The 14,813-nt window shown below is 41.9% G+C and overlaps 2 protein-coding genes across 5 annotated transcripts in view; both read right to left on the minus strand.

Annotated features, from left to right (window-relative positions):
* Positions 1-649: 649 nt before the first annotated feature.
* Positions 650-7,086, minus strand: LOC112147956. Of its 2 annotated transcripts, XM_024274681.2 has the most exons (7): positions 5,334-7,086; positions 4,225-4,752; positions 4,031-4,159; positions 3,838-3,957; positions 2,854-2,931; positions 2,718-2,786; positions 650-2,642 (listed from the first exon to the last, which is right to left on the minus strand). In XM_024274681.2, exons 2-7 carry the CDS (start codon positions 4,721-4,723, stop codon positions 1,510-1,512), a joined length of 2,028 nt encoding a protein of 675 aa, XP_024130449.1. In that variant the 5' UTR covers positions 4,724-4,752; positions 5,334-7,086; the 3' UTR covers positions 650-1,509. The 2 variants fall into 2 exon arrangements, with proteins under 2 accessions (XP_024130449.1, XP_024130452.1); XM_024274684.2 differs by lacking the exon at positions 2,854-2,931 and having other exon boundaries at positions 4,225-7,085.
* Positions 7,087-7,799: 713 nt separating this feature from the next.
* Positions 7,800-14,813, minus strand: part of camsap1b (calmodulin regulated spectrin-associated protein 1b) — a 30,993-nt gene continuing 23,979 nt past the window's right edge. For all 3 annotated transcript variants that reach the window (XM_024274678.2, XM_024274680.2, XM_024274679.2), the window contains 6 exons: positions 14,623-14,759; positions 14,326-14,540; positions 12,884-12,986; positions 12,679-12,791; positions 11,739-11,857; positions 7,800-9,422 (listed from right to left, as the gene is read on the minus strand). In XM_024274678.2, the coding sequence (XP_024130446.1) occupies positions 9,126-9,422; positions 11,739-11,857; positions 12,679-12,791; positions 12,884-12,986; positions 14,326-14,540; positions 14,623-14,759 (984 nt within the window). In that variant the 3' untranslated portion in view covers positions 7,800-9,125. The remainder of the gene's footprint in view (positions 9,423-11,738; positions 11,858-12,678; positions 12,792-12,883; positions 12,987-14,325; positions 14,541-14,622; positions 14,760-14,813) is intronic.

The following is a 14,813-nucleotide window of genomic DNA, read 5'->3' on the forward strand; positions in this document are numbered from 1 at the left end:
AAAATATTTAGGATTGTGATTTGAAAATCTATGTAAGTATAAAATACGCTTTAGCGTTTACTAGATGGCGACACGTCAAAGTCAAATTTTTTTACACAACTCAGGATGAAAAACAAACATATTACTAGTTGTTTGTAAAATCTTGAAAACTGAATTCACACATACATTGCTTTAACAAAAACTTATTTATTAATAATGCAATTAATTCTGTAAAAATGTCCACCAGATGTCGACATGTCTAATTCAACTTATTTCTTTCAAAATTCAGACCAGAAAAAAGGTTTAAAGTTTCCCGAATAAGTTTCCCGAATAAGCCTAAAATATCAAATCTTTACATCATTTGCTCAAATAAATTGTTTACATTGAGGACATTGTCAAAAATAATACAAATTTCAAGCTTAATTTAAAAATCTGCGGAACTGGTAACACCTATAAGTGTCCACCAGATGGCGACACCTATATGTCAATTTTCTTGTACAGGCCAGAAAAACAAAGTTCAATGTCTCCTGAACATGCCTCACTAACCTACACATTTATCATCTAAACACAATGTTTTATTGAGGATACCATATGGGTTCTCTATAAATATATTTTATTAGCAAATGAGTAATACCTACCTGTCAACATGTTCTAGTCCTTTTTTTAATTTTTTTTTTTTTACAAAATTCATGCTGAAAAAAATGTGTAGTAGTGTCATGTTAAAACCTGAAATAACTCATTTTTGAATTAATTGTTTAAACAAAAGCTGATCACCAGATGACACTTAGAAGTTAAACTTTTTTCTTTCAAAATTCAGGCCAGAGAAAAGAGTTCCAAGTTTCCTAAATGAGCCTCAGACACCTCATCTTTGCAATATTTGCTAAGATAAAAATTGTTTTATTGAGGACACCATACTGATTCTCAAAAGTAATAATAATGTCCAAGACATGACAACATTTTCAAGTCTTTTTTTAAATAAAAAGTTTTACGCAAAAGCCTACAATCGCACATTTATATATTTTTTGCTTTAAAAAGGTTTTATTGAAGATACCATATTGATTCTTAATTCTCTTAATTTGAACCTCTTTGGGAACGTGTAATAGCCGAGTCTCCACTAGATGGCGATGACAGTCTCCTGTAAAGCTTTAACTAGCTAATCTTTAATTACTATATGTTTAAAAAAAAAATATTTAGATGAAAAAAAACAGAATATTAAAGGGTTCATGTTGCAAACAGAAATGACTAAACCATATTTTATTAAAACTGTTGTGTTTAATGACTATAAGTGTCTGTTTTACCATCGATTCCTTCCTAAATTCCTGGTAAATAAACTATAATAATAATAATAATAATAATGTCTTTAATGTTGAAGCATTTCACAGTGTTACAAGAAATGTTCTATTTCCTGGATAAATAAAAAAACTCAAGATCTGCAGTTTATAAAAGTTTAATTTCAACCAATAAGTAGACAGCTCTGTTGCATTGTGGGAAATGGAGGCGTTAGTGTGAGACTGCTCGAGTTTCAGCTCCTCACAGCCGCTGCTTGTTCTGGTGTGTCTGCTTCCACCTCTCCCGGGTCCAGCGGCCATTGTTGTGCGCCACCTCGTGCAGCAGGTTCACGAACACGTACTCGTTTCCGGACAGCAGCGTTTCGTCATCCGGCGTGGCGCCACCAGAGGGCGCTTTGGAGCCGGCGGCCTTGCTGCCTGCGCTCTGTTGGCCGGGTGGAGCTGCAGCCTTGGAGCTTTTATGCGAGTGCTTCTCTGGGGAAGTCCGCCGATGTCTTTGGCTGATCCCATCTCCTCTTCCTCCTGCAGCTTTCTCAGAGAACTCCTCCTCCTCCTGCAGCTCCTCCTCCTCCTGCAGCTCCTCCTCCCCCTGCTGCTCCTCCTGATGTGTTGAGCTTTGAAGTTGATTGTTCTCATCTTCTTCACCGTGATGATCAGACCCAGCAGAAGGTTTTATTTGGTTCACGGTCTCCTGAGCTGCACCTCCTGTCCACAAGTCCTCCTCGTCCTCCTCTTCCTCCTTCATCTTGCACCTGGCCTGCCACTGGGCTGCAGTTGGGGGCCAGGTGGAGATCCTGCTCATGACCTTCATCCTCTGAGGACTTTGACCCGGACCTTCAGTGGACTCTTCCTCAGGACCGGGTTTCTTCTGACCCCTCCCGATGCTCAGGTAGGGGACCACGTCTGTGCTGACTGTAAGACCCTGCTGGTTCTCCTCCTGGTCTCTCCTCTCTTCTCCTCCTTTCTCGTGCTCCTTCAAAGTCTCCATTGTGGTCAGGTGACTTCGCCCCACCTCCGTGCCGGATGCTGGGTTCTGCTTTCTGTCCTGCAGGTTCTCAGAGACCCCATGCGACGGCTCCGTCTCAGCCTGGAGGGTCACCTTGTCTCTTCCTGAAACCCCAAACGGTGCTGTGAGGATCACGGCGTGGGCCGACTTCACTCGGTCGCCTCTGAATCCCCTCCTGGAGGCCTCGTCTGGACCTCTGAGCTCAGAGTTGGAGGAGAGGTGGATGATGGATCCAGACACTTGCTGCTCCCTCTGCCTCTCCTGCTCTCCTTCTCCTGGACATCCAGGCGTCACAGTTTTGCTGCTGCGTTTTTGTCTGTGCATCACCACCAGCAGACACACCACACCCAGAAGAAGACACAGCAGCACTGCAGATGAACACAACGCCATTTAGGAACATGGAAGCTCAGCGGCACCAGAACTTTGCAGAAGAACATACACACCGATGATGGAAACCAGCGTCACAAAAATTTTAATGTCTGGAACCGGAGGAGATGAGGAGGAGGTAGAACCTGAAAAGAGACATGAATCATGGATGGAGGTCACCTGAGAAACACCTGAGAGAGGAGAGAAACGCACCAGTCGCTCTGGACGGTTTCAGGTCTGTAAACGGCGTGAAGGCGGACTTGGAGTGGGCTGATGAAGAAACGTGAGTTCCTGACAGATCAACAGGACAAAAAAACTGTAAAGTTCATTTAACCCTCTAAAAATGGCTAAAAACTAAACCTAGAGTCCTGTAAATATTTGCTGTGGCGCCACCTGTTGGTGAAAAGTGTTAACTTCACTTTAGACTGAGGAAAAAAGGCAAATAAAAGGAAATTTTTATGACAAGCGTTAAAAGTGAGTATGACACACAAGAAAAAAAATTTGTTCAAAAATTGCAGTTTTAAAAATTAACATTCGGCTAGCTTTTTTGGCATTAACTAAGATTTTTTAGGCTATTTCGGAGTTTAGCCAATATTTTAGCTAGCTATCAGCTTCAGCGTTTTTAGCTATCAATTTCAGCATCTTCAGTGGCCAAATCCAACTTACGGCATTCACACTAGCATTATCGCAGCTATTGCTATATTTCTAGTTCATAACTATGTCAAAAAGTTAGTTTTAAAGTTTTAAAAATGTAGTTTTAGTGTTGATTAAATGTTTATCCTGTTTGGCCCGTGACCTAAGATGTGTTTTGGATTTCAGCCTCCTCTGTGATTGAGTTTGACACTCTTGTTCTATAACATTTAAGTGACATGCAAAAAGAAAAACTAAAATAAAATCTAAAACTGCTCAGAGTTTGAAAAATCAGATGTGAGCTCAAATGAACTGGAAGAAACGAAAATAAAAACAAATTTGTGTACTTTTCAGTTTAACCACAAGATGGTGCTGTTTTCTGCTGTTTCCTGTAGAAAAGTAAAAAAAAAATCAATATTCTGCCTTAGAGGGTTAAAAAATGTTCGACTTTATGAAAAAATAAAAAAATAAAGATTTTAATGCAAGTATCCAATGTTTTCTCTAAAATCTGTGAACGTTTCTATTTTGTGTTGCGCCACTGAAGATGTCAAACAGAAAGAGATGTACCAGAGTTCATGGTTGAGGTTGTCGCCATCTGTGGACCGGACGTCCCGTTGACGGGTTTTTCAGGCGTACCGGAGGATGCAGAGACGGTTATCAGCGGATGGGGTTTGGTTCTGCTGGATTCTGGAGAAACCAGCATTTCAAGGCTTAAAAAGGTGGGAGGAGCCAGATGTACCAGTGTGGGAGGTGTTTGTACCTGTTGATGTGAGGATGGTCGTTGCTGTTGGACAAACACTCACATTGATGACAGGCTGACCTTTCAGAGAGGGGGGGGTCTCACAGGTCACCTGTGTGGGTCGGACCAAAACGGATCGGTTCTGCAGGTCTGAGCACAGAAGAACCTTCAGGAACCTGAACATCAGCGCTCTGCTCGGACTTTGTGCTACGAACCTTTCAGAGACGAGACAAAGTCCTCAGCATCACACGAACAGCTCCAGCGGTTTCCATGGAGACGGATGGACCTCACAGACCTCAGGGACCTGAGGAGTCTCGGTGAGAGCCAGGTCAGCTGGTTATCAGACAAGTCCAACTCCGTTAACGAGACCAGGGAGCTGAAACTGTCGGGGTGGATGGTTCTGATCCGGTTGTTATTCAGCCTGAGCTGTGTGAGGTTTGTGAGTCCGTGGAGCGCGGTCGCGTTCACAACTTCAATCTGGTTTCCGGCCAGGCTGAGAGTATCGAGGGAAGCAGGATCCCGGAACCAGTTTGTGTTCATCTCTGACAGAAGGTTTTGGTCCAAACTGAGGGATCGGAGCTGCAGACCGGAGCGGAAGGCGTTCTCAGAAATCTCTGTGACGCCCGACTCGTTCAGGTGGAGGGTAGTGATGGAGCCGAAGCCGTTTCTGTCAAAGACGGTGGAGTTGATTCTCCCAACGTTCCGCAGGAACATGACCACAAACTAGGATGTGGGGTCGAACTCTAGGAAAACCAAAAACTCAAGCAGGAGAACAAACTGAAACAGCAGAACTTCATCAGAACCAAACGGAACCACAGACAGGAGTTAAGATGGAAAGCTGTAGAAATCATGATCAGAAGACGTTTATGAAACAAATCTGTCCTCAGAAAGACTAAAACATTCAGCGGAGGAACCACACAGAACCAGAACATTAAACGGTTTTCATCTGTGCAATAAGACTCGTTTGTTGCTTAAATGCTGTAAAAAAATATTAACAAAAGACAAAGGAGAAGTTTCAAAAATAAAACAGGAAGTACAGTCAGCTTCAGTTTCTCTGAAAAAACCTTTATTTAAAAATCAAAGCCGCAAATCTTTTCTGCTGCATCGTCCAAACGGATGTGGGTCAATGCTTTGAGAAGGATTCAGACGAGTTTAAATGAACAACAATCAATCAGTCGACAACCCAAATATCTGCTTGAACTACTAAAACATTTGGGAGTGTAGCAGGATCCAGACCTGCAGCGTCTGTACCACAAAAACCAAAGCTCCATTTGAACCAGACTCAAGCGGTGAAGGTTTTCATGGGTCAGAACCGCTCCGTTACCTGATGGGATGCTGCGACAGATCGAGACTTCGTGTAAGACTGAACAAGTCTGGCAGAAACCCTCGTGAGCCAGAAACAGAACGAGCGCCGCCGCTCCTGTGAGGACGCAGAGAACGTTCTGGTCAAGATTCACAACGTTTAGAGATTTTCACGTCAACCAGGAGAACTCACCCTGCATGGTGAGGAGGAGGACAGCCAGCATGTCTGAGGAGAACGTTTTCAGGTTTCTAAAGTTACCTGCAGGAGCAACAGAAACGGTTGCCATGGCGGATGAAAGTTTGTTTTGTGTTGGCGTTATGGACGGCGCGGCCACAGGTGACCGGTGGAGCGTGAACCTCTTCGCCCCACAGGACGCCTCGATCATCAACTGTATATGAGAGCTGGACTGAGACTCCTCCCCCCCGACGTTCCAAACAGGAAGTAAGTAGAAGAAGCCAAATACTTTACAGTTCTCAGAATTACCATTCTTGCTCTAATACCTTTTAAAAATGTATTAGATAATTAATCATTTTTTAAATATTTGTTCCATAGTTCTAGTTATAAACTGACCAAATCAGATGCCTCAGTAAAAGTAAGTGGAGTCTGCTAACTTCAGAATTTAAGTGATAGGGGGTGTGGCCTTCCAACAAGCTCCCTCCTGATTGGTGAGAGTTGTTGCCATAGAAACTCAGACTGACTCGGACCAATCGTTGCTCACTGACTATGTCTGGTTGCATCATGGCGGTGTCCGTATCGTAAAAAACTGGCAACTGATTTGACTTCATTTTTTATGGATAATGTCAAACTCAGTCCAGGTCTCAGATACAGTCGACGACCTCGACGCGTTTAGACAACCGAAGTCCGTCCGACATCAGGAGCTCGTCCGGACGCTTTTATTTTGGAGGTAAAATTGAAAGTTTTAAATAATTATTTAAGGAAAAATACAAACATGAGAATGATTCAAGGGAGTACGAAAGCCAAAAACATCCCGTACTACTTTTTTTTTGCTGTTTTCTCGTTATAATGAGATCTATGGAGCTAAATTGGGGTCAATATTATTTAAACCACAAATAAAACAACCTTTTTTGGTGTTTGGCCAAAAAAATTTGAAAGTGTCCGAACCTTTTTTCCTTTCTAAAATTTCAGCTCCAAACGTTCTGCTTTTCCAAGTTTCAAAACTCAAAATTTCAGTTTCAAATCTTTTTTTTCACCTTTAATTATTTTTCTGTTTTTGAATATGAGAATTTCAGCGTTAAAACTTTTGACCCCGTTGTGGCGGGGCTAACAGGAAGGATCAATCAAAATCAATGAGGGTGATAACTCCAGTCCTGGTAATGAAGTTTTCAGATTTGAAACTGAAAAAAAAGTTGAAAGTGAAAAAAAAGTTTTGAAATTGAAATTTTGAATTTTGAAACCATAAAAAACAGAACATCTGAAGCAGGAAATAATTAAGATTTTTTTAGAATAGCAAAAAGTTTCAGACATTTTAAAATTTTTTTGGACAAACAATATTAGTTATTTGGGTTTCAAATAATATTGGCTCCAATTTAGGTCCATTGTCCTCTGTCTTGTTATAATGAGAAAACTTAATTTTCTCACTATATTGAGATAATCAAGAATGAAGTGTCCCTCTCCTCTTTTCCCGCACGGAGACTTTACTGTTTTAAGTTGAAGAAAACCCTCCACAAGAGTCGTTTTTAGTCTATCTTTTATTTATTAGTGGATCTTTGCTCTTTAAACATCTTAATTCCCTCTCATGTATCAGCCCCCTCCTTTTATTCCCCTAAAACCCCTGAACAAACCGGTTGAATGACAGAACTCAGACCTCCTGAGCGTCTCTGCATGATGCGTTCACTGACCTCTGGACATCAGCAGCAAAACAAAGCAGTTTGTCAGGGAAAATGTTTAACACTAGAACTAATCATTATATAATCGATTCATTTAAAAGTGTTTTTCTGAAAAACGGCTTTGTTTTGCTGCTGATTGTATAAAAATGACAGAAGCGTAGTAGCAAACTGAGTTGGGCCGAGAGGCTGTTTGGGTTCGCTAATGTCCGGAGTTCAGTGAACGCACCACGCTCAGATTCTCGTCGGGCCTGAATTCTGTCAATCAACCCGTTTGTTGGAAGGTTTTAGGGAAATAAAGGGAGGAGGGCTGGTGCATGAGACAGAACAAAGGCGTTTGAGGGGCGTAGATCCACTAAGAAATTCCACTATTTTTATTGTTAACCACAAAATAAAAAGACTTAAAACAGAGGAAATCTCTGCATCTCAGTCTTGGAAAGAAAGACGGGAATGCTTCATTCTTTATTATTAATTATCTCATTTTCATCTTCATTTTCTTGTTATAACGAGTTATCTTGTTTCCTCGTTATAAAACAAGATAACTCGTTACAACACGAAAACGCTAAAAAAAAATTGTGCAGGCCGTTTTTGGCTTCAGTTAAGGGGAAATGTTGAGAATGGAGAAAATAAAGTCATGAGAAAATCAAAATGAAAAATCGTGACTTTTATTAAGTTGAAAATTGATATTGTCAGTGCTTCCATTGTAAAATAAATAGATGGCATGGGATCAACAGTAAAATCAGCACGGATGATAAGTCCACTAGTGTAACAAAACGGTGAGCAAATGCCGATACAATCTTTTAGTGAACATAAAAATACACTTTCATACAGTTCAAGATCTACCACACCCCCCCACAAACATCCAAATGCAGCAAATCAAGTGTGGAGTGGTTTTTGGAGACAGCAGTAGTTTCAGATCAGCTTCAACCCTCGGCGTGAAGCGGGAAAGTGCTCGTGCAACACTTGTTCTGGAGCTTCCTGGAAAAGCACTTTGATTTTTGCAGAGAGAACACAGACGAGGCGGCAGCGTCCATCAACGCTTTGGAGGAATGTTCTTTAATGTTGGTACACAAGGGAACCACAACCCCGCCGCGCAGACACAGACCCCGCCCACCATATCAAATACTGTCATCGGAACGGGTCGGGGCGGGAAGAGCGCGCCCCGCCGGCGTCGGATGAAGACGGGAGAACAACACTGAGGAGGAGAGACGAGTGTTGGTGAGTGCACGTTTCTTCAGGACAATCCCAGCGTCCCGGTGGAGAGAAATCACAACTAAGCTCTAAACATCAGAGAACAGCCGGCATGATGGAAACAACGCTCCGCTTCCATTAAAAATCTAAAAGAATCATTGATGTACCAAAGCCCCGCCCCCAAACACCCTTAAAAAAAGGATGCTTTAGAAAAAAAAAAAGTTCTTTAAAATAACCCTTTTTGATGTTTTTGCAGAACACACATCCAGTGCTACACGATCAGTTTAAAAAGCGGTTGAATAAATAAACTCAAGTACCACGATGCGTGAAAAGGCCAACAGATGTCCTGAGGGAGCCCCCCCCCCCCGACTGACGACAACGGCGGTCTGGAGCGGCGGGCGCCCAGAGATCCCTGGTGAGGCAGAAATCGGCAATGCCAAGTTTGATTTGACGGATTTGAGCGTTCACGCAGGAAGAGATGGACGCTGGGACAGCAGAGAAGTCTGGAGTTCATTCAAAGCTGTACAGAAGTCTGACCCCCCCTCAAGAGACCAGATCCAGACGTTTCTGGAAGGTGAACGGCAAAACAAACAGATTCCTCCCAGAAAAAGGAACAGAATGCCACATGCTTGCGTCATGGTTGAAAGGAAATCGGATTGAGAGGGAATGGGTCACACAAACCCCGGCAGAGATGCTCAAAGTCTCCCGGGTGTGACCTCGGAACAGTTCATTCAGGAAAGAAGCGAGATGAAGACGGCGGTGAGTCCGGATCCACCTGCTACTTCCCGCTCTTCTTTGGCACGGCGCCTCTCTTGGCTTGCCACAGGTGGTTGTGGATGGTCAGGGCGTCCACGCTGACGGACACCGTCTTGGCGGGGATGACGGTGAACTGCTTCCGGTCCGAGCTGTACTTGTAGAGCTTGTCGATCATTTTTTTGCTGATGCTCTTGGGCCCGGTGCCCGTCAGCTTCTGGATCTCTTCGGTGTCGGGGAAGTAGGAGTAGAGCGCCCGGAACTGGCAACCGCCATCCCGGAACAGGATCATCAGGTGGTTGGACTCGCACTTTTCCAACTCCTGGACAGGAAGCAGATCGAGGGAAAGGTGAGACACCTGACTGCTGTATCGGAACGGGCATCAATATCTTTTAGCACAAAAACAGTCTAAAGATTCACTATTAATAGGATACATTTACTGACAGCATGTGTGTGACAGCAGACAGCTGCTGCACGTTCAGTAAAGCATGTGGATCTTTTATCTCTCTATGGTGGATCCTCGGACAAACATAAAATAAGTCATGGAGACGGCTGACCCAGCATGTCGACCGTATAGGTCAGCAGCTCCCCCTAACCAAAACGACCTAAAGAAAACAAATAAACAAAGCTTACAAACTAAGGCCCAATACGAATTCTTCCTTCTCCTTAGCACTCCATTTGAAGGGGGAGTTTGAGTGTAAGTCTGTCCAGGAAATATATTTGCTAAATCCGACCCTCCAAGCAGAGGGATACAAAGTCCTAACCCGCGAGGCTAAACTGGGTCGCGCTGAGAAACACTTTTCTTCACGTGGATGCGCTCTGAACCACAGACGTTTACATTTAAATGTAACGAATTTTTGTTGTAGCACGACCTTTTTAAAGTTATAAAAGCGCTGTTGTTTTGTATATTCAAGCACTGGAAGCTACGGGTTAACGGTAGTGGACTGGCGATTATTGATGATGTCATCGACAAAAGTGACGTCCGAAATATGAGACTATTTTTTTTATAACTCTCCGTTTGGAAGGCTGATTGAGGCGGAAGGGAAGAATTCGGATTGGGCCTAAGACTACCGAAGGTCCCACAAAACCCCCTGCAGAGGACAAAGAGGGGAAAAGGATAAAAGTAACGAAATAAAATAAAAATAAAATAGCAATTTTTTAAAAATACGGATTATTTAATTAGCACTGATTTAATTTAGATGAGTTAAATGTATAAATTGATGTCTGAAGTGCATATAGATAAACTATGTAGGTTTTTACATCCTGTTGACCTAAAGACGTCTTGTTTGATCAACTCTACCTCCAGAATGAACAGATTTTATATGTAAAGCAAAACTTTGGGAAATAGTTTGACGTTTCATGAGTTAAAAGCACATATTATCTTATGCTGAACAACATTGGTTACTAGCTGTTCAGAACTGCATTGAGATGATCCTGTTTGGCACAGAGCAGCTTTTATTTTGAAAATAAGTTATTTGAGCTTCTGTCAAACTTAATAAATAAAATAAAATTTAGGTCCTGAATGGTAATGAATACAAATCCAAATTTCTTGAAGGGTAAAATAAGACTATGCGGCTTGTTTTATCTTTTGATCAGTTCCAAATGAACCCAAATGTCTCTTTTACTGTTAAAGATTGCTGACCCTGACCTAAGGTGAGGCTAGGGATCAATTCACCTGTCTGTCTCAGGGACACACAACCACACGCTCAAACACAAACACAGAATCATCAATTAAAGTGCCTCAAGAAAAGTGGGTGGAGCCTGCTGGCCCCATGTCCAAAACCTGGACAGATTTCATGTAGTGTGGGTGTGGCCTGCCAACAAGCTTATTCCTGATTGGTGAGGGTAGTTGCCATGTATCACGAAAAAATGACATTAGATGACAATAGTTTCCATCAATGGAACAGTGATTTGAAAAATGTAGTTTCATGATAAATTATCATTTAAAAAATATTAATCCAATTTATTAAAAACTTGTTAAAGCTGGTTGAATAGAAATGACTAATAAATGGCTGTAGAACACACAAGTTTGAGCGACAGTGTGCCCTAGTGTGCCCTCTAGTGTTTGTTATTAAACACTTTTTGAATAGTTTGATGTAGAATTAAAAACTAGCATTCATTTCTTATGTTTACTACTTATTTTTCTTTAAACCAATAAAAATACAGCTTCCATTTTTCCTTTCAAATGTAGATTTTTCTTTTTCTTTATTTAGACTGTCAAAAAAAGACCTGAAATCACTCTACAGTCACTGAGAAATTTCTATTTGGGGAAATCATGTCATTTTTTGAGTTTAGAAAAATAACATAAGGAAAAAGCACATCTGTAATTTCATTTCATCTGTGAGCTTTTGTTTATCGGCTCTGATTAAAATCCAGTTCCTCCTGCTTTGAGATGCAAATCATCTAAAGGTTATGTGGAGCTGCTGCTTTGCTTATCTCATCTTAACTGTACAACAGAAAAATCTCTACTTTGACTTTTCCATCTCCAGATATGACATGAGCAGGTTATCTGCTGTTCCACAACGTAACAGAAGAGGAAACAACAAATGCTGATAATTCTTCAACAAGCTTTTTAAAAAGTTTGTCTTCTATTCTAGGTTCAGTTATCCACTCCGTCCCTGTGGAGTAGCGGACTCACCTCCAGGATCTGGTTCTTCTGGGGCTCGTTGACTTTGCCAGCCAGACAACAATGAGAGATTGCATTGTGGATGATGGGTTTGTTGGATTTGGCACTGGGCTCCTTGAAGAGTTTGGGACCTGAAGAGAAAGAAATCAAACCCAGAATTGATCACAAACATCTTCTGATCAACATTCTGATCAATTATTGGTCTTCTTTGATGTGTTTAGTTCTCTGCTTGTGGTTTACAGATGAATGACAGATCTGCCTCAGAGTAAAGCAGAAGACAGCAGAGTAAAGCAGCAACAGAGACGGTTATGTTTCAATGTTAGGCCGAAATATTGAAAAAAAAAAAATTTCAGGCCCAACAATCACAAAGGACTCCCATTTACCCAACAGTGTAATGGTTCTCGTCACTTTCAGGTACAGATCTGGTTCTAACGAGTCGATATACAACACTCTGAGGCTACGTTCACACCACCACGACGTTCGGGAAACTGACCACTTCCAATGAAAAGTCTACTACATAGAGAGTTTTGAACGCAGAAGGCCAAAACGCTCGTTTCTGCATTCAAAACGTATGCGAAGATACTAAACTATTTATGACATTTTCAGGTCTACATATATAAAATGTGCTGCCATTGTCTTACAAGTTAAACCAAGTTGATCAATCAGGGACTTGGATTTAAAACTGACGAGTCGATGATGTCCCCTTTTATTCACGGAAGGAGCAGCTGTTTGAAAGTTGATCGTAGAGGAGAAATGAATAAATACAGTTGTTGCCCAGACAAAGTCTTACATATATCAGAATAGAGCTGCACTGCTTCAACATTTTACACTGAGCCTCTTCCAACTGTAGGGGGTGGACAAGTGCGTGTAAACAGCAGAGAAAGAAGAAGCCCCTCCTTGCTGGTCTCATGTGAACACCATGGGCTTGATGTGCGTTTAAGCAGAGACTCACCCGTGTATTCAGCCATGGAAGTGATGGAGGACGCGGTGGAGCCGTTGTCCCAGTCTCTCTCTGCAGCCCGGCTGTTGTTCCGACTTCCTGGAAACGATTCCACGGAGTCGCAGCTGGACACACACAGATCAACAACCCTATGTGTTTCACATCTACACAAGACATAGATCTGAGTTCTACACAACACAGTATGAGGGCAGTTTACCGCTGAGAGCCCCCGCCTCCAGAGTTGACACTGTCCGCCTCATTGGTCGCCGCGGAGGCCAAAGACAGACTGGAGCCTGATTGAGCCGTGATCAAGTTATCAGCTGAGGAACAGAGTTACACACGTTAATGACTGAGGAGAACAGGCAGGTCTGGGTATTCTAAACATCCTGTTAGGGCTGTGGATCGTTGCTTAGGCTCAACGACTCACGAATCAAACCACGATTCTTACTTTTTATTATGATGTTTGTTTCTGTGTCTGTCTTTTCACTGGATGTATGAAAATTAAATATTTGTGTTAAATCACCAACATTTATACCTTTATTTAGAACAGGAGACCAGAATAAAAAAAACTGATACAAAAAACCCACAAAGATTTAGATAGAAAGAAACTTTTGTCTTTTTTTTTTGTTCGACCTTCTGTTTAAGTTCAACAGTGATATAAACAACATAAAAAGCATAAAAATTAACCTTGTTTTGGATCATTTAACATCAAAACCTGAAAATTCTCTCCACAGTTATCTATCCTCAAAGTTCTTAAACATTTTACGTTCTAAGTATATTACATTTTGGTGCAGCGCCCGTGTGAAAAAGGAATTTTTGTTTTCGCGGCAGATTCAGTTGATTCTTGTTGATTAGATCCGCCTTTCAGCAGCGTGAGGCTGCGTTTCTCCACTTCAGCATAAGCTGGAGTTTGTTAAGTGCATCAACTGTTGAAGAGTTATTATAACCAAAAGAAAGTAAACACTGGAACTAAAGTATCGCCGTTAAAGTTAATTCAATTTGATCAGAATTTATGTCAGTGAGCGGAACTTTAGTCTGAGTTTTTGAACAGAAAAAAGTTCTCGCTGGTCTTATTTTGAAAACCGGAACCCTCACCTACACGGAGCTGCGTTTACTTCTGGTGGCGGGACTGCGGCTTTTTCTGCTTTGATTTAGTTCGTAAACTTAAAATCCTACATTAATCTGCATTTCAGAGCAAAAATAAATTTTTCCCAGATAATATTTTGATAATATTTTACTACACTCTACTATATTTATTAAGATTGCGAATCGGCGATCTTGGACGTCACGAATATTCGTACTCGAATTTTACATCCAGTTTGCGCGTGACAAAATTAGTCGACTAATCAGAAAAAATATCAGTGATTAGTCAACTATTAAAATAATAATTTGTGGAAGCACCCATTTAGAGTGAATGGAGGAGAAGCTGTTCTCCTCCTGAACTTTACATTTTCCTTATTTGTATCAAGACAATAATAAAAAAGTTTATTTTATTTTTAAATAATTTCATTTTTTCCCTCCTGAAACTGGGTCACCGAGAGACTGAAGTCCAGCTGAAAGAGCCATCATTCATCAAGGACGTGTCATTAAAACCACAGTCGCTTCACGGCGCTGTGGTTGTGAGGAGAACTGAAGCGAGGACAATGAGGACCTCCTTACGTGTGGAAGGACACTTGGAGAAGCTTTCGATGGAGGGTTCCTCTCTGAGGACGGCCTTGTGTTTGTGTTTCTGCTTCGGTTTGGGCGTTTTGGGTTTGACCAGGCCTTGCTCCTCAAACATCTCCTGCTGCTTCCTCCGCAGATACTCCTGCTTGATGAGCTCCCGCCGCGTCTTCTCCTCCTCCTTACGCAAGCGATCCTCCTCGGCTTTCCGCCTGGTTTTGATAAAGACGAGACATTTGGCATTTGACAGATTTTCGTTACTAAAGAAGCAGAAATGCTGAAAAAACGAATTACCTGGCTTCGTCCCGTTTGAGTTCAGATTCTGCTTCTAGTTGTTGTTTACGGAGTCGGGCCTCCTCGGCTTTCTTCTGCTGCTTCAACAAGAACGCCGCTCTCTTCTTAGCAAGCTCATCCTCCGCTTTCTGTTCATCCTGAAACAGAGAAGAGTTTCAGGGGCTTCCTGCAACAATGAAGGACATTTTTTT

This window comes from Oryzias melastigma, linkage group LG9, assembly GCF_002922805.2.
Source record: "Oryzias melastigma strain HK-1 linkage group LG9, ASM292280v2, whole genome shotgun sequence".
Taxonomy (NCBI): domain Eukaryota; kingdom Metazoa; phylum Chordata; class Actinopteri; order Beloniformes; family Adrianichthyidae; genus Oryzias; species Oryzias melastigma.

What these genes read in the sequence shown, in the direction of transcription:
- LOC112147956 (XM_024274681.2), bottom strand. Translation starts at nt 4,723, where the DNA reads ATGTTCCTGCGGAACGTTGGGAGAATCAACTCCACCGTCTTTGACAGA. An exon ending in CTTTGTCTCGTCTCTGAAAG is followed by an intron (nt 4,160 to 4,224) that starts GTTCGTAGCACA and finishes TTCTGTGCTCAG; the next exon opens with ACCTGCAGAACCGATCCGTT. An exon ending in GAAACCGTCCAGAGCGACTG is followed by an intron (nt 2,787 to 2,853) that starts GTGCGTTTCTCT and finishes GTCTCTTTTCAG; the next exon opens with GTTCTACCTCCTCCTCATCT.